General features: G+C 38.2%; 1 protein-coding gene and 1 non-coding gene across 2 annotated transcripts in view; one reads left to right on the forward strand and one right to left on the reverse strand.

The window, feature by feature from the left end:
- Positions 1–3,404: 3,404 nt before the first annotated feature.
- Positions 3,405–24,466, reverse strand: part of CLHC1 (clathrin heavy chain linker domain containing 1) — a 37,380-nt gene continuing 16,318 nt past the window's right edge. Inside the window, exons 9-12 of the mRNA XM_052649340.1 lie at positions 22,231–22,405; positions 8,493–8,695; positions 4,952–5,131; positions 3,405–3,601 (exon numbers count right to left, since the gene is read on the reverse strand). Coding sequence (XP_052505300.1) covers positions 3,405–3,601; positions 4,952–5,131; positions 8,493–8,695; positions 22,231–22,405 — 755 coding nt within the window. The remainder of the gene's footprint in view (positions 3,602–4,951; positions 5,132–8,492; positions 8,696–22,230; positions 22,406–24,466) is intronic.
- On the forward strand, positions 22,818–22,890 carry TRNAE-UUC (transfer RNA glutamic acid (anticodon UUC)). The gene has a single exon. It is a non-coding gene; the product is annotated as a tRNA-Glu (tRNA).

Consider the following 24,466-nt stretch of genomic DNA (forward strand, 5'->3'; position numbering starts at 1 on the left):
GCTGTCCTTGCCATCAATAAAAAGCACTATCCCTGACTGTAACCATGATAATGGCAATAAAGAACAGCCTAGAAAAAAGAAACATGGCATAATTTAGGAAGTCATAAAAGGCTTCCCTGAGGAATTTTTAACCAAGGTTAAGATCTGAATTAAAAGAAATTCTTAACTGGGTAGAAAAGAAAGAGACGAACCTTCCAGGTAGAAGCAGCAGCATATTTTCAAGCCCCTTACAAGAACAGGCTTCCCTGGTGGCTCAGACAGTAAAAGAATCTGCACACAATGCAGAAGACCTGGGTTCTATCCCTGGGTCGAGAAGAGCGCCTGGAGAACAGAATGGCAACCCACTCCAACATTCTTGCCTGGAGAATCCCATGGGCAGAGGATCCTGGAGGGCTTCCCAGGTGACACAGTAAAGCACCCACCTGCCAATGCAGGAGACCTAAGAGACCCGGGTTCAATTTCTGGGTCAGGAAGATCCCCTGGAGAAAGAAATCGCAACCCACTCCAGTATTCTTGCCTGGAGAATCCCATAGACAGAGGAGCCTGGTGGGCTACAGTCCATGGGGTCGCAAAGAGTCAGACACGACTGAAAGCAATATAAGCACTAGCACTAGCAGTTATCACCTATGAAGCATCCTTGCCAATATCAGTTCAGTTCAGTTAGCTGAACCTAAATCTAGTTAAGCCTTTACAGCTAACTTCTATTTATAGGAAATATAGGGGAAAAAATCAAGTTAAATAATACTGAAAGGAAGTAATCAGACAAATCTAGAACGTGGAACATTGCGGATAACAAACAAGCCAGTCTGATCAGTCAATGGCAAGAGAGCAAAAAAGAGAGGGAGGAAGAATATATGCAGAGACACAACAATAGAATGCATGAACCTTGTTTAGATCCTAATTGGAACTGTAAAAAGTCACGTTTAAGCAACTGGTGAAATCTGAATATAGACTGGATATTAGATAATACTAAGGAATTATTGTTATTTTTACAATATGCTGTCTCTTCCCATTGTAGCTGTAATCTTGACAACAGAGACCATACATAAAACAGGTATTCAGAATGTGTTATTGATAGTGATGTTGACTCTTGATACTTACAATTTAGGCAGAAGGTCAAAAGCACTGGAAAATCATTATTCCTTTATGGAATTACTGAAGTTTTGAGTTGTAAATGACAAAAGGAATTATCTAGTCAAAATAAATTCGAGAGGAAAATGACACAAAGCTAGATAGATCATGGTAGAGCTGGTCTACAACACGGGCTCCTATGCCATGACGTTCCTGTTATACCTCTTTCAGTGCAGCTTATAGGGAGGTTCTCGCAGATTCCAGTCCTGTACAGTTCACAGCTCAACTCTTTGTCCTTCCCCTACTTGACTTTATATCCTTGTTCTTCCTCCTAGCCCCATCTCCAGGTGTTTTAATTTAGATTCATTTGACAAATTTCACTTTCCTTGGGAAAACTGCCAAAAGTAATGTTAACAAAGAAGAATAATGAGTGGAGGAAAAACATTTTGGTTGAAACCAAAGGAAAATTAACAGTAATAACAACAGCTGCTGTTTCAAGCTTTTTTCCAGATTTATGTACCTAATCCATCCTACTGGCTTTCATGTATACATTTTTTCCCAAGTCTGTCAATGAATAACACAGTACCTTTCTATCAATCATATAGACCTCAAAGGAAAAAAGGTGTGAAGCCATAGTACATACAGAATCAATGCTGTATACGGAATTACCAATATACGGAAAATTGAGAACTCAGTCAATACTCTTCTGGATTTATAAGGTAAGCCCAACAACCTTCATATTTGTGTAAACAGATAGCTTAATATAGGGCAGTAAGGTGTGTTATATGAAATACTCCAAAGAGGGATAATTATACAAGTATAAATGGACAGATATATGGGATTTAGTAAGTCTAAACCAGAGGAATATGTGTTTCTGGGACCTATTACATCAAAATAAGGGTTATCTTCTACTAAGTTCTTTTACTACATAATATACTACACATACACGTCACTAAACCTTTAGGGGAGGTAAATAGTCCATATTTTACACAGAGGAAGAGAAAGAATTTGAATTTGATAATGAAGCTCTGATTTCAAGTCTGCCATTCCCTTTTCCAGGAGGTCTTCCCAACCCAGAGATCTCCTGCATTACAGGCTGATTTATTTTTACCATCTGAGCCACCGGGGAAGCCCATAAAATAAAATGTATAATAATTTAGGAGGGAAATACTTATGCTCTTTTATTCTCTCTAACAGCAGCTCATGTTTACCATGTTCCATGATCAAGGCTGACATTCAGTTATCATGCTCCGGTATGGCATAAGGGCTGAAAGCTATTCTGATTAGTTAGGTATTCGTTCTGTTTTGATTGATGCCTATGCCATGCTGATCATTAAATATTTTGAATATAAACACGCGTCCAAGACACAGAACTCTGAGTTTTCAATCAAATACTTAGAGACTTGAAATTATCCAAAACTGCTTTGAATGCCATTTTCCATGCCTATAGGTATCCCAGGTCTATCTATTTGAAAATTTTGACTATTCTTTCTCTAAATAAGAACATGCTAAAACTCTCATTTTATAGTAGAAGCTTAACATTGCCATTTATAAACACCAGAGCTTGTTGCACATCTTTGAGTCAGTAGTACAAAATTACTATATTTGAGGGTTTCACCAGTGAAAACCTTGAACTGACATCCTGCCTTTAAAGTCAGGCTTATAGCATTTAATATTTGGGAAATCACCTAACAGACAGGATACTACTACACCTTCCTCAGTTCTTGCTGTTAAATTAGATCACCAGAATGAAGTATATTTAGATATTAACTTATGCCCTTAGTAATACCTAAATTGAGATTTATACAGACTTATGCTCTTAGATTTTTATCCAGTCAATATATGAGAGGGATAAATTAGGAGTTTGACACTAGCATATATACACTATTATATATAAAATAAATAATCAATAAGAACCTACTATGTAGCATAGGGAATTATACTCAATATCATATAATAACCTGTATAGGAAAAGAATCTGAAAAAGAATAGATACATGTATAAGTGAATCACCTTGCTGTATACCTGAAACTAACACAATGATGTAAATCAACTATACATCAATAGAAAATAAAAATTAAATTAAACCCTTTTTAAAAGAAAAAACAAATAGGAAATTTTTCTAAAAGATTCAATATACAAAATGACCATATTAAAAAAAAGAAAGCAAAGGTATAAATATTTCAAGGACAAATCTAAACATCATCATAATAAAAGAAGCATGATTTATTTCTGAGACCTTCACACTCCAGATTTATTATACCAAAATCAGTTTGCCCAACCAATACACATAAAATGTTATACAGGCTCCCTCAACTGGTTAACATGTAGAACTACCAAAAAACATGCTGCATTAAGTTGACTGTATCATCCTCTTCAGAAATTTCTGTAACCCCAGCTTGAGATCGAAGAACAGACATGATGTCATTAGATAATTGGTCAAAGCCATTCTGTAAACATATATTTGCTACTTCTTGCCACTTTTCTAGGGAGCAAAATGGATCAGTTATCATAAGATGTTCAACTGCATCTGAGGAAATAAAATCCAATATTATAGTATAGCATTCATCTGATAATTCATACTTAACAATTCTTCAAAAATAAACAGAGATCATTTCAACACCATTTCTGTTAAATCCAATTCCTTCAAGTGTCATATGGAGTTCCCAGTTGAGCTCATAGTGAGTACTCAAGTGTTAGTTCTTTCTCCTCCTTTTTCATTAACCTTTCTGTGCCTCAATTCAATCCTCCACCATTTCTCACATTCCCTATTCTTCCACTCATCTCCTTCTTGGTAACGTCAGCAGATGCTGAAGGTTGAGATGTATGGAACTCAGAAAGTGAAGACTGTGGGACCAGCCTCATTCACAGTCTCTAAGGTACCACTAGGAACTAGCTAATAAATCTGATGGTCAACTTTTTATGATCCTTCACTTTCATAAATGCCCTAATAGTGCTAACCTAAGGATTTAAAAAAATCTCTGGCAAAACCTCCATCCAGCCTCTAGACAGAGACCTTTTAATGATGAGGCTTCTGTAACAAATGTTTTTCTAAAGGAAATAAAAGAAGGATTTAGTTTATTAAGGAAAACTAATGATATTATTTATTTAAAAAAAGAAATTATTTTCATAATTACTTTTAAAAATCAATTACAGTCACCCTCTTTGGGACTATTTATGGAACGCATTCATCTATTACCTTCATTAGTTATGATACTTAATGAATTGAGGATCTCTATTCAGGATATTGTAATCACTGTTATTTTATTCCTACCATGATTACTATTTTTCTATCAAAATATTTTAGTTGATGTCTGTAATGATAATTTCTAAATTATCTTCCCAAATATGTTTTCATGTAATTTACTCTTCATTCTTTGGCCTCATGTAATAATTTAAAATCAAGGTATCTGCTCAAATTTCTATATTAAATTAGAGAAAGGAAAGAAAAAAAATTGAGATCTAATTATTCTTGATTGCACTGCAGAGTGAGGTTCAAAGTAAATGATATATGTAAATAATATTTACATATATATTTAGTTTGGGAATAAGAACCAAGGTTTGTCTAAACAACATTTAAAGTATATATAAAAATTATTAAATATATGCATGTTAATATATATAAAGTTTTTAGAGTAGTCATAGCAGTTATAATTATTATGATGTTCTCAAGCTTCATAAAGAATCTCTCTTCATTCTAATCCTCTCAACAAATATACACTATTGCCAACAGAGTATTATTGACATGGTAATCTTTATAAATTCCTAACATGCCAAGAAGGAACTCTGAGGAAGATAGAGTTAACTCAAACATAATAATCTTGAACCTTTCCTTAAATAACTCACTATTTCTTCTACAACAAAATTTTACTTCACTTACCTTTCCCACCTTTACTTATTCCTTGAAGTAGCTTAATCCCAACTTTTTTCATGTCTACAGAGAACAGGTGAAGTACAGCAAGACCAAAAGATAAATATGGTGGTTTCCCATTCCACTCTTTAGTGAGACACTGAATCAATTCAGTGTTGGGACATAACTTTATTAACTGCATCAGGTCATCTAAAAGCAAAAATTAAAAACTGTATCTCAACATCTTAATATGATGCTGCTGCTGCTGCTAAGTTGCTTCAGTAGTGTCCAACTCTGCGTGACCCCATAGATGGCAGCCCCCCAGGCTCGCCCATCCCTGGGATACTCCAGGCAAGAACACTGGAGTGGGTTGCCATTTCCTTCTCCAAAGCATGAAGGTGAAAAGTGAAAGTGAAGTCACTCAGTCATGTCCGACTCTTAGTGACCCCATGGACTGCAGCCCACCAGGCTCCTCCGCCCATGAGATTTTCCAGGCAAGAGTACTGGAGTGGGGTGCCATTGCCTTCTCCACCTAATATGATGAGGGACTAGCTAATGTTTATCTTTGTCAATCAACTCTTCATTTTCCAATCCTTCCAAAGCTCTTAATGAATTCAACATTACCATCTCCAATCCAAAAATAAAACAATCCTACTCAGTATAGAAAAAACAAAGGAAAAATACCTAAACAAAGAGTACAAGCAAAAATTTATCCAAAAATTGTCATGAAAAGAAATGTGGTATTAAAAAAGACCAGGTTGACAATCAAGAAAACTGAATTTTAATCATAGCTTGATCAGTCACTTAATCTTTTGGATATCAGTTTTATTCTAGAAATCATTGGTGGGAAGGGGGTAGAGGAGCAGGATAAAAAGAATTTTTCCTTCTAAAACAGATGCACTATGAGTCAGATTTTTCTTTTGGAACAAAAGACTTTTTTTAGAACTACTGCTTTTGTTTTCTTTGATTTGTAAATGTAAATGGAAAGCTGACAGTCTAAATCTGAGAGACCATTTTCTTCTCAAACCAGAAAGTATTAACAAACTGAGTATGTCCCCTTATGGCAGAAAGTGAAAAAGAACTAAAGAGACTCTAGACGAAGGTGAAAGAGGAGAGTGGAAAAAGCTGGCTTAAAACTCAACATTCAAAAAACTAAGATCATGGCATCTGGTTCCATCACTTTTTGGCAAATAGATAGGAAACAATGGAAACAGTGACAGACTAGTTTCTGGGGCTCCAAAATTACTGCAGATGGTGACTGCAGCCATGAAATTAAAACACGCTTGCTCCTTGGAAGAAAAGTTAACGACAAACCTAGAAAGCACATTAAAAAGCAGAGACACTACTTTGCTGACAAAGGTCCACATAGTCACAGCTATAGTTTTTCCAGTAGTCATGTATGGATGTGAGAGTTGGACCATAAAGAAGGGTTAGGGTTAGGCAAAGAATTGATGCTTTTGAATTGTGGTATTGGAGAAGACTCTTAAGAGTTCCTTGGACTGCAAGAAGATCAAACCAGTCAATCCTAAATCAGTTCTGAATGTTCATTGGAAGGACTGATGCTGAAGGCAAAGCTCCAATACTTTGGCCACCTGATGCAAAGAGCTGACTCATTAGACCCTGATGATGGAGAAGACTGAAGGCAGGAGAAGGGGACGACAGAGGATGAGATGGTTGGATAGCATCACCAATTGAATGGACATGAGTTTGAGCAAGCTCTAGGAGCTGGTGAAGGACAGGGAAGCCTGGCGTGCTGCAGCCCATGAGGTCGCAAAGAGTCAGATATGACTGACTGAACAACAGCAACAAATGTCCCCTGAGGCCAAGGATGATACTTTGGAAAGCTGTGGCTGTTTGTCACTAAAATGTAAAATAAGCAAAGTAATCTTTCAAACATTGTTTCTATTTTCTAAGCTTAAGTTTCCTCAGGTTATTATTATCTTATGATGCTGTGCTAAATAAATTCTGAGGATAAGTATCAAGGTTCTATTTATAAAGAAGTATTATTATTTCTTAAATTAGTACAATATACAGTTGTTCCTTGGTGTCCATGGGGTATTGGTTGCAGGACCCCTTGCAGATACAAAATCTGAGGATACTCAAGTCTCATATAAAAAGTCTCTTATACAAAATGGCATAGTATTTGCATATAACCTACACACATCCTTCCATATACTTTAAATCATCTCTGGGTTAACTAACACAATGTAAATACTACATAAATATTTGTAAATACAATGTAAATGTTATGTAAATAATTGCTGGTGCACAGCAAACACAAGTTCTGCTTTGTGGAACTTTCTAGAATTTTTTCCCCTCAAATATTTTCAATCTAATGTTCTTTGAATCCACAGATGTGGAACCCATGAATATGGAGAGCTGATTGTGAATTTAATTATTTTCTAGTGCAAGGTGTTACAAGAAGAACAGGATAATATGATAATGAGTCGATTGTATTTCTATGTACTCATGTGAGGCAAATTTTGTAAGCAAAAACAGAAGCTTCACATTTCATTCAATAAAAATTCCAAGAGTACTTAAAACTTACATTCCATGTCTAAACCTTGACTAAAATAATTCTAAGGAAAAACAATAAAACAGAAACTGAATCTGTATAATTTAACTATTAAAATAATTATTCATTCAATAAATATTATGTCGTAACTATTCTTGCTAGATTCTGATCTGTTGCTGTGTGTATACAGGCGAATTACTTACCTCTCTGTGCCTTAGCCTCTCTGTGAACACATAGTTATTTTTCATCTATAAAATAGGGGTAATAACAAAACCTAGTTCATAGAGTTAACATAGGGCTTAAGTGAGACAGGGATGTAAAAAGGTAGACTAAGCTATTATTATACTAACTGTATCAGGCATGCTGTTACATAGTACATGAAAAAAACTAATAGTTTTAAAAACCAGATTCTAAGTAAAAGTTAATTTTTTCTTCAAAAATGATTAGATTCAACAACCATAAAAGACTATTTACCTGGAAAAAATGTGACCTAAAAGTGCTATATTTTGTTCCATTTTGTGATTTCTTAGAACTGGAGTATATAGCTTGCAAAATCAGGATTGACACAGGCCTGGGGTATGGGGATTTGTCAGGACTGCCTGTACATTAAGGCTAATGCTGAACTAGACTACAGTAAGAGATCAGCTCATTCAACTCGGGTCACTCTAAGGTCCTCAATTCTCTCAGATCACTGTTCAGCTGCAACCTAGGTGTTTTAAACTTTTAAAATCAACATTATTTCACTAATTCTAATGCTTATAGTTCAGAAATTATATATAAGTTTTTTTAAATTCTTAAATAGCATGGTCCAAATATCTAAAGTTTACTAAATGTCTATGTATTGAGGAAATATATAATATATTTGAAAGTCTGGCATCAAAGTCAATCAGTTCCAGCTTATCTGTTTTCACTAAAAATTACTAAAGAAATCTACTTACCAGTATATATAAAACAAGTTTTACAATGTAAGTCCAAAATATTGCCTAATATTATGGGTGATCTTACAACTGAAGTTCAGAATCTGAACATATACAAATAATAGGCTTTTTCACTCACCAGAAGTAAAATCCTTGAATTGTTGTATGTATTCCATGGCCCCATGAATCTGACCCTGTTTACACAGGCAAAGAAGAGCCTTCTTGTGCAAGCCACATTCACTGTAGATAATCTGAGCTAAAGCCAGACATTTGGCCTTGTTATAAGTATTCTGCTCCCCATAATCAAAAATCACATCCCCAGCCTCCTCAGAAAATGTCAGCCTAGAGCAAGCAGATCAATAGGGCACACATTAATGAGTTCTTAATGAATGGATGAGAATGAAATATTTGAAAACTCAGCACAGTAGAACTGGATTTTTTATGGTCTGTAAGAATCCCATGTTAGGCAATTGATGAAATTAAACATATTTAAGAGTTAATCACAAGAACAAAAACAATCAACATGTCTTCCTTTGGGGGAAGTCATTTTGGTGAAATTGAGCTCAACTTTTTAAAAAAATCTACAAACAAGGTTAAAACTCTCCTGAAAAGACTGATGGGGTTTACATTTTCAAGGTAAACAAAAATTCTCTCCTAATTGAGGCTCTCAATGTTCTTAGCTGTTATATAGATTCCAAAACCCTGTAGAATGTAAGAATTTATTAAGTGTTGGTTAAAGACAGTGACAACGTTTTTAGCTTGAAATTAGCATCACATCTTGCAAACACTATATAGTACTAAGAGTGAAACAGAAAGTATGAAGCAGTGTTTTGTTTTTTATTGTTATAGATTTGCAAGAAACAATGCGGAGGAGCATAAATGAACTTAACTGTGTCTATTAGGGGAGACTAAAGAAGCAGCTCTTTTGAGATGGTTCGACTAAATAGATTTCACTTTCCATCAGTTTTAGTGCACCATCTTCACACACAATTGAAGGAAATCATATGTACTACACAGTAACTCCAGGCAAGAACACTGGAGTAGGCTGTCATTTCCTTCTCCAGGGATCTTCCTGACGCAGGGATCTCCTGACCTGGGTCTCCTGAGTTGCAGGCAGATTCTTTATCATCTAAGCCACCAGGGAAGATAGAAACTATAAGCATAAGCCAAAAAAGATTTGGATGGACAGAGAGGCCTGGTGTGCTGCAATTCATGGGGTCGCAAAGAGTCGGACATGACTGAGCGACTGAACTAAACTGAACTGAACTGAAAGAAACCACTTCTATACTGGCTATACTGAAATTGTGCTTTAGTTAAATTTTTATTTAATAGCTACAGAATTTTATATAATATTAATTATGTAATATTAATCACATAATATTAGTGTCTGCATATATGTAATAAAATGCCAATAATAATAAAATGAAATTCTGAGGCCCCTACAAACTGTCTCTTTATTGAAAATTAAGTAGATAAAGCCCTCTGTGTTTGCTGGTGGGGACAGCAGAGAGGTGGGTCTAAAATCAAAAAGCAGGTTCTGAGTACAAATTAATTATGTAGTAACCAATTCCCCGACTTCCACATTTCAATACCAAAATATGGGTTTTGGTAGCTACAGTCACAGTGTTTCCTGAGGTTGAACAAGTCATTATTTCTGTTGTTTTTAGTGACATTACTGAAGCAACATGAAAATATAAGTACTTTAGTATTTATTTCTCTTATTAATACTATTATTTCATTATTTTCAGTGGTGACCCTCACGATGCTGTCCCACCTGAGAGAAGGCCAGAGTTGAGACTAAGACTGTTCTGTCTTCGCTTGTCACTTTCCAAAAGGATGATGAGATGCAAAGAGTATGATTAAAAAGAAAATTATCCAAAGGGAGGAGGAGGATCAAACCCCAAAAGAATGGAATTGGCCCTGAAGGAAAAGGAGGGAAAGAAAATTATGGATGCTAGCCCTGGGGGTAAGAGAGGCACCCTGAACCAGGCTGGGAAATGAGCCTGGGAACCTCCCTCCCCTCTTCTCCCCCTAATTACCTCATCATGGCAACCCACTTCAGTATTCTTGCCTGAAAAATCCCACGGGCAGAGGAGCCTGACAGACTACAGTCCAAAGGGTTCAAAGAGTCAGACATGACACAGCAACTAACACAAAGCCCCTTCTTGGCTCTTCCAACCTCAACTTCCAACTCTGAAGAAGGCTCTTTCAAAGACTTCTGAAAGTGGACCCGAGACCAGACTAGCTCTGGGGAATACAAATGACTAATAAACAAAATATGTTTAACTCCACAGGTAAACTAAGGTAGACTTGATTATAAGCCAGACTGTGGGCTTCCCTGATAACTCTGTTGGTCAAAGAATCCACCTGCAATGCAGGAGGCCCTGGTTTGATTCCTGGGTCAGGAAGATTCCCTGGAGAAGGGAGAGGCTACCTACTCCAGTGCTGTAAAATTTTCAGAAGTCAAAATAAAGGTAATCACCAAATCTATGCATGATATTCATTATTGTTATCTTACAGGATTGGGTTTGTAAAGTTAATATTCTATTTTTCCTTTCTAGGGGCAACGTCTGCAATTTGGAGATATTAATACCAACAAAGCACCATTTCTTAAATTTAGGCTTTGTGGGTCAAGTGATTAGACTTTTCCTGGTAGGAATGACTAAGAGAGCCAAGTTTAGTCCATAACCCAGGTTGCTCTAGGGCTGGCTCTGTGCTGGGCTTCAGGAAAAGAACTGAAGCAGTTTTAAAGGCAGCTATGTGGTAAAGGCCAGGTCATCAGAGTCAGAGATCAGGGGACAGAGGCTAAGAATAAAAAGTGTGATTTGCCTTGAGTATTCTTTTCTATCATCTCTGGATCAAAAAAAAAAAAAAAGGAAACATTCTAATATATAAAAAACAGTATTCTATCTAAATAGAGATTAAGAAAAAATGCAGATTAAATAAAGATAAAATGCAGCTTATCTTCACACATTTTTACTGATGTGCAGCTTATCTTCACACATTGTTAATGATTAATTCATTAAAAATCATTGGGAATCCTTCTTTCTACATGGTATGTTTCATAAGAATGGGCATAATTTACAATGGTTTATAAATAACCTAAAGGCTTTTTCTATAAACTAGTATATTGAGTTCATACTCTTAAAAGGCTTTGCCTTACTTTCAACTTGTAGCATATTTTCAGTAGTAGTTCATCCAATCATTTTTTGGGAAAAAGGTCAGATTTTTTTTTTTCTATGAGTTCCTAATGGAGACTTGAAATATATGAATAGGTATAATCCATAGTTATCCATAGTCTTCTAATTTTAGTGCATAGTTTTACCACATAGTTCCATCAAAGCTTAAGAAAAAATGAAAATACTGCCAGAAGACTGAAATCTAACATTTTAAAATCAATTGTTGCAAATATGGTATGGAGTAAAGTTGTAATGATTTTTATAGTGTCTAAACTAAGGTAGATCAGTCCTGGGTGTTCTTTGGAAGGAATGATGCTAAAGCTGAAACTCCGGTACTTTGGCTACCTCATGCAAAGAGTTGACTCATTGGAAAAGACTCTGATGCTGGGAGGGATTGGGGGCAGGAGGTAAAGAGGATGACAGAGGATGAGATGGCTGGATGGCATCACCAACTCGATGGACGTGAGTTTGAGTGAACTCTGGGAGTTGGTGACGGACAGGGAGGCCTGGCGTGCTGCGATTCAAGGGGTTGCAAAGAGTCAGACACGACTGAGCGACTGAACTGAACTGAACTGAACCTAAGGTATCTAAATAGAAGAAATCCCAAACGTGGAAAATCCGAACAATATTAATTAGCTTATAAGTGCTCTAGAGTTAAGTGCTCTAGAGTTAAATCAAATTGTCCTATTTAGAATAAAGAAATTTATGCTCAATGGTCAAGTTGACTGGGACACAGAGGGCCCAGGTATTTGGTCAAATATTATTTGGGGTGTATCTGTGAGAATGTATTTAAAGAGGGTAACACTTTAATTGGCAGTCCGAGTAAAGCAGATTGCTCTCCTGAATGTGGGTGGCCCTCAACCATTCAGTTGAAGGTCTGAAGTGTACAAAAAGGATGACACCCACTCAGGTAAAAGGGAACTCTCCCTGCCTGACTACTTAGCTGAGAAACCAGTCTTCTCCTGCCTTTGGGTCTCAAGGCTGCCAGTTTTTAGGCTGGAACTTAAACCACTGATGATCTTCAGTCTCCAGATTGCCAACTGAAGATGTGGGGACTTCTCAGCCTGTACAATCATGAGTCCATTTCTTATTTTATTTTTTCTGTTTCTCTGGAGAACCCTGGCTAACACACTCTGCAAGCAGGCTCCTGGGAGTGACAGTTGATCAGGGCCACTCTTTATTTCTCAGGTCTACTGAGAATACAGCACCATATAATGATCATTAGTTTAAGAAGCACTGTTCATGCTAAAAGATGAAGACATATGTTGGCATCACTTCAGTTCAGTTCAGTGGCTCAGTCGTGTCCGACTCTTTGTAACCCCATGGACTGCAGCATGCCAGGCTTCCCTGTCCACACCATTTCCTGGAGTTTACTCAAACTCATGTCCATTGAGTCAGTGATGCCATCCAACTGTCTCATCCTCTGTCATCCCCTTCTCCTCTTGCCTTCAATCTTTCCCAGCATCAGGGTCTTTTCAAATGGGTCAGCTCTTCTCATCAGGTAGCCAAATTATTGGCGTTTCAGCTTCAACATCGTTCCTTCCAATGAACATTCAGGACTGATTTCCTTTAGGATGGACTGGTTGGATCCCCTTGCAGTTCAAGGGACTCTCAAGAATCTTCTTCAACACCACGGTTCAAAAGCATCAATTCTTTGGTGCTCAGCTTTCTTTATAGTCCAACTTTCACATCCATACATGACTACTGGAAAAAACATAGCTTTGACTAGACAAACCTTTGTTGGCAAAGTAATGTCTCTGCTTTTGAATATGCTGCCTAGGTTGGTCATAACTTTCCTTCCAAGGAGTAAGTGTCTTTTAATTTCAAGGCTGCAGTCACCATCTGCAGTGATTTTGGAGCCCCCCAAAAATAAAGTCTGACACTCTTTCCACTGTTTCTCCATCTATTTGCCATGAAGTAATGGGACCAGATGCCATGATCTTTGTTTTCTGAATGTCGAGCTGTAAGCCAACTTTTTCACTCTCCTCTTTCACTTTGATCAAGAAGCTCTTTAGTTCTTCACTTTCTGCCATAAGGGTGGTGTCATCTGCATATCTGAGGTGATAGATATTTCTCCTGGCAATCTTGATTGCAGCTTGTACTTCTTCCAGCCCAGAGTTTCTCATGAAGTATTCTGCATCATTAAGTTAAATAAGCAGGGTGACAATATACAGCTTTCACATACTCCTTTTCCTATTTGGAACCAGTCTGTTGTTCCATGTTGAGTTCTTACTGTTGCTTCTTGACTTGCATACAGATGTCTCAGGAGGCAGGTCAGGTGGTCTGGTATTCCCATCTCTCTCAAAATTTTCCACAGTTTATTGTGATCCACACAGTCAAAGGCTTTGGCATAGTCAATAAAGCAGAAATAGATGCTTTTCTGGAACTCTCTTGCTTTTTGATGATCCAACAGATATTGGGAATTTGATCTCTGATTCCTCTGCCTTTTCTAAATCCAGCTGGAACATCTGGAAGTTCGCGGTTCACATACTGTTGAAGCCTGACTTGGAGAATTTAGAGCATTAATTTGCTAGCGTGTGAGATGAGTGCAATTGTGCGGTAGTTTGAGCATTCTTTGGCATTGCCTTTCTTTGGGATTGGAATGAAAACTGACCTTTTCCAGTCCTGTGGCCACTGCTGAGTTTTGCAAATTTGCTGGCATACTGAGCACAGCATTTTCACGGCATCATCTTTTAGGATTTGAAAAAGCTCAACTAGGATTCCGTCACCTCCACTAGCTTTGTTCGTAGTGATGCTTCCTAAGGCCCACTTGACTTCATATTCCAGGATGTCTGGCTCTAGGTAAGTGTGAGTGATCATACCATCATGATTATCTGGGTCGTGAAGATCTTTTTTGTACAGTTCTTCCGTGTATTCTTGCCACCTCTTCTTAATATCTTCTGCTTCTGTTAGGTCCATAACATTTTTGTCCTTTATTGTGCCCATCTTTGCATGAAATTTTTCCTTGGTTTCTCTAGTTTTCTTGAAGAGATCTCTAGTCTTTCCCATTCTATGTTTTCCTCTATTTCTTTGCATGGATCCCTGAGGAAGGCTTTCTAATCTCTCCTTGCTATTCTCTGGAACTCTGCATTCAAATGGGTATATCTTTCCTTTTCTCCTTTGCTTTTTGCTTCTCTTCTTTTCACAGCCATTTGTAAAGCCTCTTCAGACAGCCATTTTGCTTTTTTGCATTTCTTTTTCTTGGGGATGGTCTTGCTCCCTGTCTCCTGTACAATGTCACGAACCTCCCTCCATAGTTCATCAGGCACTCTGTCTATCAGATCTAGTCCCTTAAATCTATTTCTCACTTCCACTGTACAATCATTAGGAATTTGATTTAGGTCATAGCTAAATGGTCTAGTGGTTTTCCCTACTTTCTTCAATTTAACTCTGAATTTGGCAATAAGGAATTCATTATCTGAGCCACAGTCAGCCTCTGGTCTTGTTTTTGCTGCCTGTATAGAGCTTCTCCATCTTTGGCTGCAAAGAATATATTCAGTCTGATTTTGGTGCTGACCATGTGGGGATGTCCATGTGTAGTCTTCTCTTGTGTTGTTGGAAGAGGGTGTTTGCTATGACTAGTGCATTCTCTTGGCAGAACTCTATTAGCCTTTTCCCTGCTTCATTCTGTACTCCAAGGCCAAATGTGCCTGTTACTCCAAGTTTTTCTTGACTTCTTTCTTTTGCATTCCAGTCCCCTATAATGAAAAGGACATCTTTTTTGGGTGTTAGTTCTAGAAGGTCTTGTAGGTCTTCATAGACCCGTTCAACTTCAGTTTTGTTCAGCATTACTGGTCAGGGCATAGACTTGGATAACTGTGATATTGAATGGTTTGCTTGGAAATGAACAGAGATCATTCTGTCATTTTTGAGATTCCATCCAAGTACTACATTTCAGATGCTTCTGTTGACTATGATGGCTTCTCCATTTCTTCTAAGGGATTCTTGCCCACAGTAGTAGATATAATGGTCATCTGAGTTAAATTCACCCATTCCAGTCCATTTTAGTTTGCTGATTCCTAAAACGTCTACATTCACGCTTGCCATCTCCTGTTTGACCACTTCCAATTTGCCTTGATTCATGGACCTAACATTCCAGGTTCCTATGCAATATTGCTCTTTACAGCATCAGACCTTGCTTATATCACCAGTCACATCCACAACTGAGTGTTGTTTTTGCTTTGGCTCTATCTCTTCATTCTTTCTGGAGTCATTTCTCCACTGATCTCTAGTAGCATACTGGGCACCTGCCGACCTGGGGAGTTCATCTTTCAGTGTCCTATCTTTTTGCCTTTTCATACTATTCATGGGGTTCTCAAGGCAGGAATACTGAAGTGGTTTGCCATTCCCTTCTCCAGTGGACCACATTTTAGAGTCAGAACTCTCCACCATGACATGTCCATATCGGGTGGCCCTACCTGGCATGGCTCATAGTTTCACTGAGTTAGACAAGGCTGTGGTCCATGTGATTAGATTGGTTTTCAGTGACTGTGGTTTTCATTCTGTCTGCCTTCTGATGGAGAAGGATAAGAGGCTTACCAAAGCTTCCTGATGGGATAGACTGACTGAGAGGGATACTGGGGTCTTGTTCCCATGGGTGGGGCCATGCTCGGTAAATCTTTAATCCAGTTTTCCTGATGGGTGGAGCTGTGTTCCCTCCTTGCTATTTACCTGGGGCATCAGCCAGACACCATCTTAACCTTCCAGGAACAAAGTTCGGGGTTTTTCCTTCTCCTTTCTGCTTATCTTAGGTAACCCCACCCTTGCATGAGCCCTTAGTTACAAGCTGTTGAAGTAGTATCAGTACCCGTAAGACCCTGGGAATTGACATGGGGTCTGGGCCACTTACTCATGGAGCTTACTCGTGTGCTCTGGGCCTGACTGAGCACGATCTTGGTCATACTTGATTTTGGATGGACTCTTCTGAGCCCGAGGCCAGGGCTGGCGGCTGGGAGGAGCAACCCCGAGGAGCGGTGGCTGCGAAGGCACAGGAGGGCCTAGAGGAGCTATCCCACGTTGAAGGTCAGGAACAGCGGCAGAAAGGAGATACCCCCTTACCCAAGGTAAGGAACAGAGGCTGTGCTTTGCTGGAGCAGCCGTGAAGAGATAACCCACGCCCAAGGTAAGAGACACCCAAGTAAGATGGTAGGTGTTGCAAGAGGGCATCCGAGGGCAGACACACTGAAACCATACTCTTAGAAAACTAGTCAATCTAGTCACACTAGGACCACAGCCTGTCTAACTCATTGAAACCAAGCCATGCCTGCGGGGCAACCCAAGACGGGTGGGTCATGGTGGAGAGGTCTGACAGAATGTGGTCTACTGGAGAAGGGAATGGCAAATCACTTCAGTATTCTTGCCTTGAGAACCCCATGAACAGTATGAAAAGGCAAAAGATAGGATACCAAAAGAGGAACTCCCCAGGTCATTAGGTGCCCAATATGCTACTGGAGGTCAGTGGAGAAATAACTCCAGAAAGAATGAAGGGATGGAGCCAAAGAAAAAACAATACACAGTTATGGATGTGACTCGTGATAGAAGCAAGATCCGATGCTGTAAAGAGCAATAATGAATAGGAACGTGGAATGTCAGGTCCATGAATCAAGGCAAATTGGAAGTGGTCAACAAGAGATGGCAAGGGTGAATGTCAACATTCTAGGAATCAGCGAACTAAAATGGACTGGAATGGGTGAATTTAACTCAGATGACCATTATATCTACTACTGCGGGCAGGAATCCCTTAGAAGAAATGGAGTAGCCATCATGGTCAACAAAAGAGTCCAATCTGCAGTACTTGGATGCAATCTCAAAAATGACAGAATGATCTCTGTTCATCTCCAAGGCAAACCATTCAATATCACAGTTATCCAAGTCTATGCCCCAACCAGTAACGCTGAAGAAACTGAAGTTGAACAGTTTTATGAAGACCTACAAGACCTTTTAGAACTAACACCCAAAAAAGATGTCCTTTTCATTATAGGGGACTGGAATGCCAAAGTAGGAAGTCAAGAAACACCTGGAGTAACGGGCAAATTTGGCCTTGGAATGCGGAATGAAGCAGGGCAAAGACTAATAGAGTTTTGCCAAGAAAATGCACTGGTCATAGCAAACACCCTCTTCCAACAACACAGGAGAAGACTCTACACATGGACATCACCATATGGTCAACACCGAAATCAGATTGATTATATTCTTTGCAGCCAAAGATGGAGAAGCTCTATACAGTCAACAAAAACAAGACCAGGAGCAGACTGTGGCTCAGATCATGAACTCCTTATTACCAAATTCAGACTTAAATTGCAGAAAATAGGGAAAACTGCTAGACCATTCAGGTATGACCTAAATCAAATCCCTTATGATTATACAGTGTAAGTGAGAAATAGATTTAAGGGCCTAGATCTGATAGATAAGAGTGTCTGATGAACTATGGAATGAGGTTCGTGACATTGTACAGGAGACAGGGATCAAGACCATCCCCATGGAAAAGAAATGCAAAAAAGCAAAATGGCTGTCTGGGGAGGCCTTACAAATAGCTGTGAAAAGAAGAGAGGCGAAAAACAAAGGAGAAAAGGAAAGATATAAGCATCTGAATGCAGAGTTCCAAAGAACAGCAAGAAGAGATATGAAAGCCTTCCTCAGTAATCAATGCAAAGAAATAGAGGAAAACAACAGAATGGGAAAGACTAGAGATCTCTTTAAGAAAATCAGAGATACCAAGGGAACATTTCATGCAAAGATGGGCTCGATAAAGGACAGAAATGGTATGGACCTAACAGAAGCAGAAGATATTAAGAAGAGGTGGCAAGAATACATGGAAGAACTGTACAAAAAAGATCTTCTCGACCTAGATAATCATGATGATGTGATCACTAATCTAGAGCCAGATATCCTGGAATGTGAAGTCAAGTGGGCCTTAGAAAGCATCACTACGAACAAAGCTAGTGGAGGTGATGGAACTCCAGTTGAGCTGTTTCAAATCCTGAAAGATGATGCTGTGAAAGTGCTGCACTCAATATGCCAGCAAATTCGCAAAACTCAGGAGTGGCCACAGGACTGGAAAAGGTCAGTTTTCATTCCAATTCCAAAGAAAGGCAATGCCAAAGAATGTTCAAACTACCACACAATTGCACTCATCTCACATGCTAGTAAAGTAATGCTCAAAATTCTGCAAGCCAGGCTTCAGCAATACGTGAACCGTGAACTCCCTGATGTTCAAGCTGGTTTTAGAAAAGGCAGAGGAACAAGAGATCAAATTGCCAATATCCGCTGGATCATGGAAAAGGCAAGAGAACTCCAGAAAAACATCGATTTCTGCTTTATTGACTATGCCAAAGCCTTTGACTGTGTGGATCACAATAATCTGTGGAAAATTCTGAAAGAGATGGGAATACCAGACCACCTAACCTGCCTCTTGAGAAATCTGTATGAGGGTCAGGAAGCAACAGTTAGAACTGGACATGGAACAACAGACTGGTTCCAAATAGGAAAAGGAGTATATCAAGGCTGTATATTGTCACCCTGCTTATTTAACTTCTATGCAGAGTACATCATGAGAAATGCTGGACTGGAAGAAACACAAGCTGGAATGAAGATTGCCAGGAGAAATATCAATAACCTCAGATATGCAGATGACACCACCCTTATGGCAGAAAGTGAAGAAGAGCTAAAGATCCTCTTGATGAAAATGAAAGAGGAGAGTGAAAAAGTTGGCTTAAAGCTCAACATTCAGAAAATGAAGATCATGGCATCCAGTCCCATCACTTCATGGGAAATAGATGGGGAAACAGTAGAAACAGTGTCAGACTTTATTTTTTGGGCTCCAAAATCACTGCAGATGGTGACTGCAGCCATGAAATTAAAAGACGCTTACTCCTTGGAAGAAAAGTTATGATCAACCTAGATAGCATATTCAAAAGCAGAGACATTACTTTGCCAACTAAGGTCCGTCTAGTCAAGGCTATGGTTTTTCCTGTGGTCATGTATGGATGTGAGAGTTGGACTGTGAAGAAGGCTGAGTGCCGAAGAATTGATGCTTTTGAACTGTGGTGTTGGAGAAGACTCTTGAGAGTCCCTTGGACTGCAAAGAGATCCAACCAGTCCATTCTGAAGGAGATCAGCCCTGGGATTTCTCTGGAAGGACTGATGCTAAAGCTGAAACTCCAGTACTTTGGCCACTTCATGTGAAGAGCTGACTCACTGGAAAAGACTTTGATGCTGGGAGCGATTGGGGGCAGGAGGAGAAGGGGACGGCCAAGGGTGAGATGGCTGGATGGCATCACTGACTCGATCAACGTGAGTCTGAGTGAACTCTGGGAGATGGTGATGGACAGGGAGGCCTGGCGTGCTGCAATTCATGGGGTTGCAAAGAGTCGGACACGACTGAGCGACTGAACTGAACTGAATTGAACTTCTGAGCCCCTCCGACCTTATGACTTGGTGAGTCTGTCAGAATACAGATAGATTCATGATGAGCATTTCTACTTATACAGTCTTTGATACTCCATGGATAAATACTTCATCTTTAGCACAACCAAATAGTTGTATTTCAAATGTTATACATTTGTTATACAAATGTTGTCTGTTACAAGTGACAGACGATCTACTATTATATCTCTGGGTAGTCCCATGCCAACTGAACACAGTTAGTTGGTAAATCAAGAACCATGGTTTCTAAACGAGAAAACAACTTGAAAAAGAATTGATTCATGTATATGTATAGTTGAATCACTTTGCTGTACACCTGAAACTAACACAACATTGTTAATCAGTAATACTCCAACATAAAATAATTTAAAAAAAACACCATGGTTTGATAAAGGCATGGTAACCACAGTCATTCTACCAGACAAGCCATCAAGATCAAAAGAAATGTAAGTAAGAAGACTCTAAAATGGGTGAGAGAAGAAAAATAGTCAGTATCAATTAATATGGATGAATCTCAAAGTAATTATAAGTGAAAGAAGCCAGACCAAAGTAAAAAAAGAATATACAATGTGTGATTCCAAAAAATATATATATATATATAAAATTTTAGGAAATGAAAATGAAAGTAGGATAATATAAAGTAGATCAGTGGTTATCTAGAGATGGGGAGGAGGGTAGAATGAGGTGGTAGAAGGAAAGAAGAGGCATCACAAAGGGACATAAGGAAACATTTGAGAGTCGTGGATATATTTAGCATCTTGATTGTGCTGATAATTTCAAGGATGCATGCATATGACAAAACAGGGTTTCTCTGGTGGCTCAGCAGTAAAGAATCTGCCTGCAATGCAGGAGACTCAGGTTTGATCCCTACATTGGGAAGATCCCCTAGAGAAAAAAATGGCAACTCACTCTAGTATTCTTGCCTGGGAAATACCATGGACAGAGGAGCCTGGCGGGCTACAGTCCATGAGATCACAAAGTCAGACACAACGGAGCAACTAAACAACAATATATATGTCAATACTTGTCAAATTACACACCTAAATATGTGCAGCCTACTGTGTATCAATTATATCTCCATAATGCTGTTTTTAAACAACTCATCAAATGGTACACTTTAAATACATATAGGTTATTATATATAAACTATATCTCAATAAAGCTGTAAAAAAGCAAATTACAGCCCTAGGACTTAGTAACAAGGGTTATAATTCATCCTGCTCACCTTCCTCTTATAAGTTTCCCTGAGAATTATGACCACAGAATCCTAGAGGAGCTGTGCCTGGATGGAGTGAACTTAACGTGAAAAGCAGAGAGATCTGTATTATGCAAATGGTTGACTAAGGCAGATGCTGTTTTGGTGTCCTGCCCAAATCCTCCTTACTGAGTCAGCATACCCTTCCCCAACTGCTCTAGGTATTGGCTCCCAGTGGCTCACAGGTGCTTGCCTTCCATAAGGGATTACCCAGGGCTAGTGGGAGCCGCTATGGCCAGAAAGTTATGTATTCCTACCCTTTCCAGGCAGCCCACAGCCCTTGACTGACGGAGAAGCATGGAAGCCTGGCCCCTTCTGTCAAGTGGGAACAGCTCTGTGATGTGCTTTATGCTTCAGAGGCATCCCTCTGTAAATAAGGTCAATACTTACCTGACGTCACATCCTTGCTTGGCTCTTTCCATTTCCCTATTCTGCTTCACTCAGTCCCTTACAGGTTTTTCTTGAGAAGCCATCCTTCATGAACACCCAAATTCCCGTCTTAGGCCTTGGTTCCAGGGAACCCAATCCAAGGCAACCCTGGTACAAGTCTGCCAATTTGTGCCAAGACTCAACTCCAAGAAGCCACCTCCTGCCTGTGCTTGCTGGTTTGTATGTTCTTTTAAATGTTATCTTGGTTCACATCCCTCCTGCTTTTAAGTTTTCTCCTGGGCTTATCCTTTACATGTATCCATAGCCTGTCTGAAATAAAGTTATCCCTCTGAGCAGCATGATACTGATCAACCCTTTTCTATCCTTACTGATCAACTTCCATGCTCCAATAACTGGTCACAAATCATCTTGTCAATTGCCTTGAGGCAACTCCTGACCTGAGCTCATTGTGACTAGGCCCTATTACTTCATCCATGAATGCTTAGTAAATACTTTTGGATAAACTGCAATAGAGATCTGAAATAAATGCTCAAATAATGTACTGACAAGAAAACCATTAAAATTTTGAGAACTTTTTATGTTTTATCAAGCAAATTTCAAAATTAAGTTAAAAGCATAACTTTGCTTACCTTTCTTGGGTGACCCAGTTGATGACTAAATCTAAACGTTTTTCAGACAATCCACACTTGATTCCTTCCAGAGTTAGCACTGCATCAACAGGATGTCTAAAAGCATGACTTATACTAAAGACAGCCTCAAAAAATAAGAGTAATGGGGAAGGTTTTCCTCTAATTTTTCCAATAGCTACAAAGAGAAGAAAAGGTTTTCGGTCAAATATTTTTAAGTAATAATTTACTTTTTCTTACTTCACATTCTTATTTTCATCTCATATCATTTTCTAAAAATTTTAATCCAAAGTTATATATTAACATTTGTAATTTTTAACTAATGCTTGTGGATTAAACTTTATATTTTGGATAATGGACAGGGAAGTCAGTTGTGCTGCAGTCCATGGGGTTTCAAAGAGTTGGATATGACTTAGCAACTGAACAACAACAATGACTAAACAGCATATGCTATGTGAAAACCAAGGCAGAGATTAGAGAGATGGGTCTACAAGTCAAGGAATGCCAAAGATTGCTGACTTTAAAGTTATGAGAGCAGCATGGAATGGAAATCTATTCAGAGCCTCCAGAAGGAGGTGAAAGATGGGAATTCCCTGGTAGTCCAGTGGTTAGGTCTTAGTGCTTTCACTGCTGTGGGCCCAGGTTCAATCCCTGGTCAGGGAACTAGGATCTCACTTAGTGTCTCACTTAATATTTTGTGATTCTATGAAACACTCAGTAAGTTATCACCAATCTAGTTTTGGTGAATTTCTTAGAGTAAGATCCACATACCTAGTAAATGAATAAAAGTTGGCTGTTTTTCAATTTCACTGGTAATTATATACTATTTAAGCATTAATTGCAAGCACTGATTTTTACTGAAACTTGCAATCCATAATTTGAGTAGACTAAGACAAAGGGAGAAGAGAAAGAAACTCAGGACTATACCAATATCACTTAAAATTTTTTATCACTTTTTAAAAGTTTTATCACTTTTAACTTATACTAAGTTAAAAGCACATCCAAAGAAAGAGTTCCTGGTTACTTGCAAGATGTCTCAAAATTTCTGAGTAAAAATCGAACATTTCAATGTTAAAAAAAAAAAAAACACACAAAACAGAACACTATAACCTATAAAACACTGCTAATTTTTTTTAAAACCCTAAAAACAAAAATGGAGAGATAGACCACGTTTATGGGTTCACTGGGTCATAAAATTCAGTACTGTTCACTGTCTATTCTCCCCATGTTGTATTATAGATTCAAAGCAATTCCTAGTAGATCTTTTTTTTTTCTAAGAAATTTACAAGCTGACTTCAAAAATTTAAACAGAAATATAAAAGACCTAAAATAGCCACACCAAATTTGATAAAGAAGAACAGAGTTTGAAGACTAACACAATCTAATTTCAAGACTTACTATAAAGTTACATTAATCAAGACAGTGTAGTATAAGCTTCAAGATAAACAGATCAATGAACAGAATAGACAATCAGTTGATTGTCACAAAGGTACAAAGGTAAATGAGTGGAGAAAGTCTTTTTAAATAAATTATCCTGGAATAACTAGATAGCTATCAGCAAAAATAAACTTTGAAAAAAAAAACCTTAACCCATATCTCACACCATATATAAAAATTAACCCAAACTGGATCACAGACCTAACTGTAAACCTAAAATTATAAAATCCTTAGGGGAAAAAATAGAAGAAAAATCTCTGCAGAGTAGACATAGATTTCTTAGGTACTATACTAAATTCTCAATCTATAAAAAAAATCATAAATTAGATTTCAACATAATGAATGACTTCTACTCTTAGAAAGACACTGTTAAGAAAATGAAAAGACAAGCCACAAATTGGTAGAAAATATCTGATAAAGCATTTCTAGTCACAGAATAGAACACTACTCAGCAATGAAAAAGAATAAATTATTGATAGATGCAATAACATGGATGAATTCCAAAATAATTATGCTCAGTGCAAGAAATCAGTAAAAAAAGCATACCTACTAAATTTCTTGTAGTGCATTTGGCTGTCTTATAGAATAGGGCAAAAGTGGAGAAAAACAATAGTGGACCACCACCCTAAAAAGGCTGTCAATGATTTCAAGACAATTTCTCCTGCCCAAGGGAACAGTAAATTAGTAGCCTCTATTTTCAACTGAATTTGGAGAGTGCATGAATGCTATTACATTAGCCATCTCCAAAGATAACTGCATACTTATGTAGTATGGCAGGAAAGGTCCCAAGTGTGGAGTGAAA

The sequence above is a fragment of the Budorcas taxicolor genome, chromosome 11 (genome assembly GCF_023091745.1).
Source record: "Budorcas taxicolor isolate Tak-1 chromosome 11, Takin1.1, whole genome shotgun sequence".
In the NCBI taxonomy this organism is placed as follows: Eukaryota; Metazoa; Chordata; class Mammalia; order Artiodactyla; family Bovidae; genus Budorcas; species Budorcas taxicolor.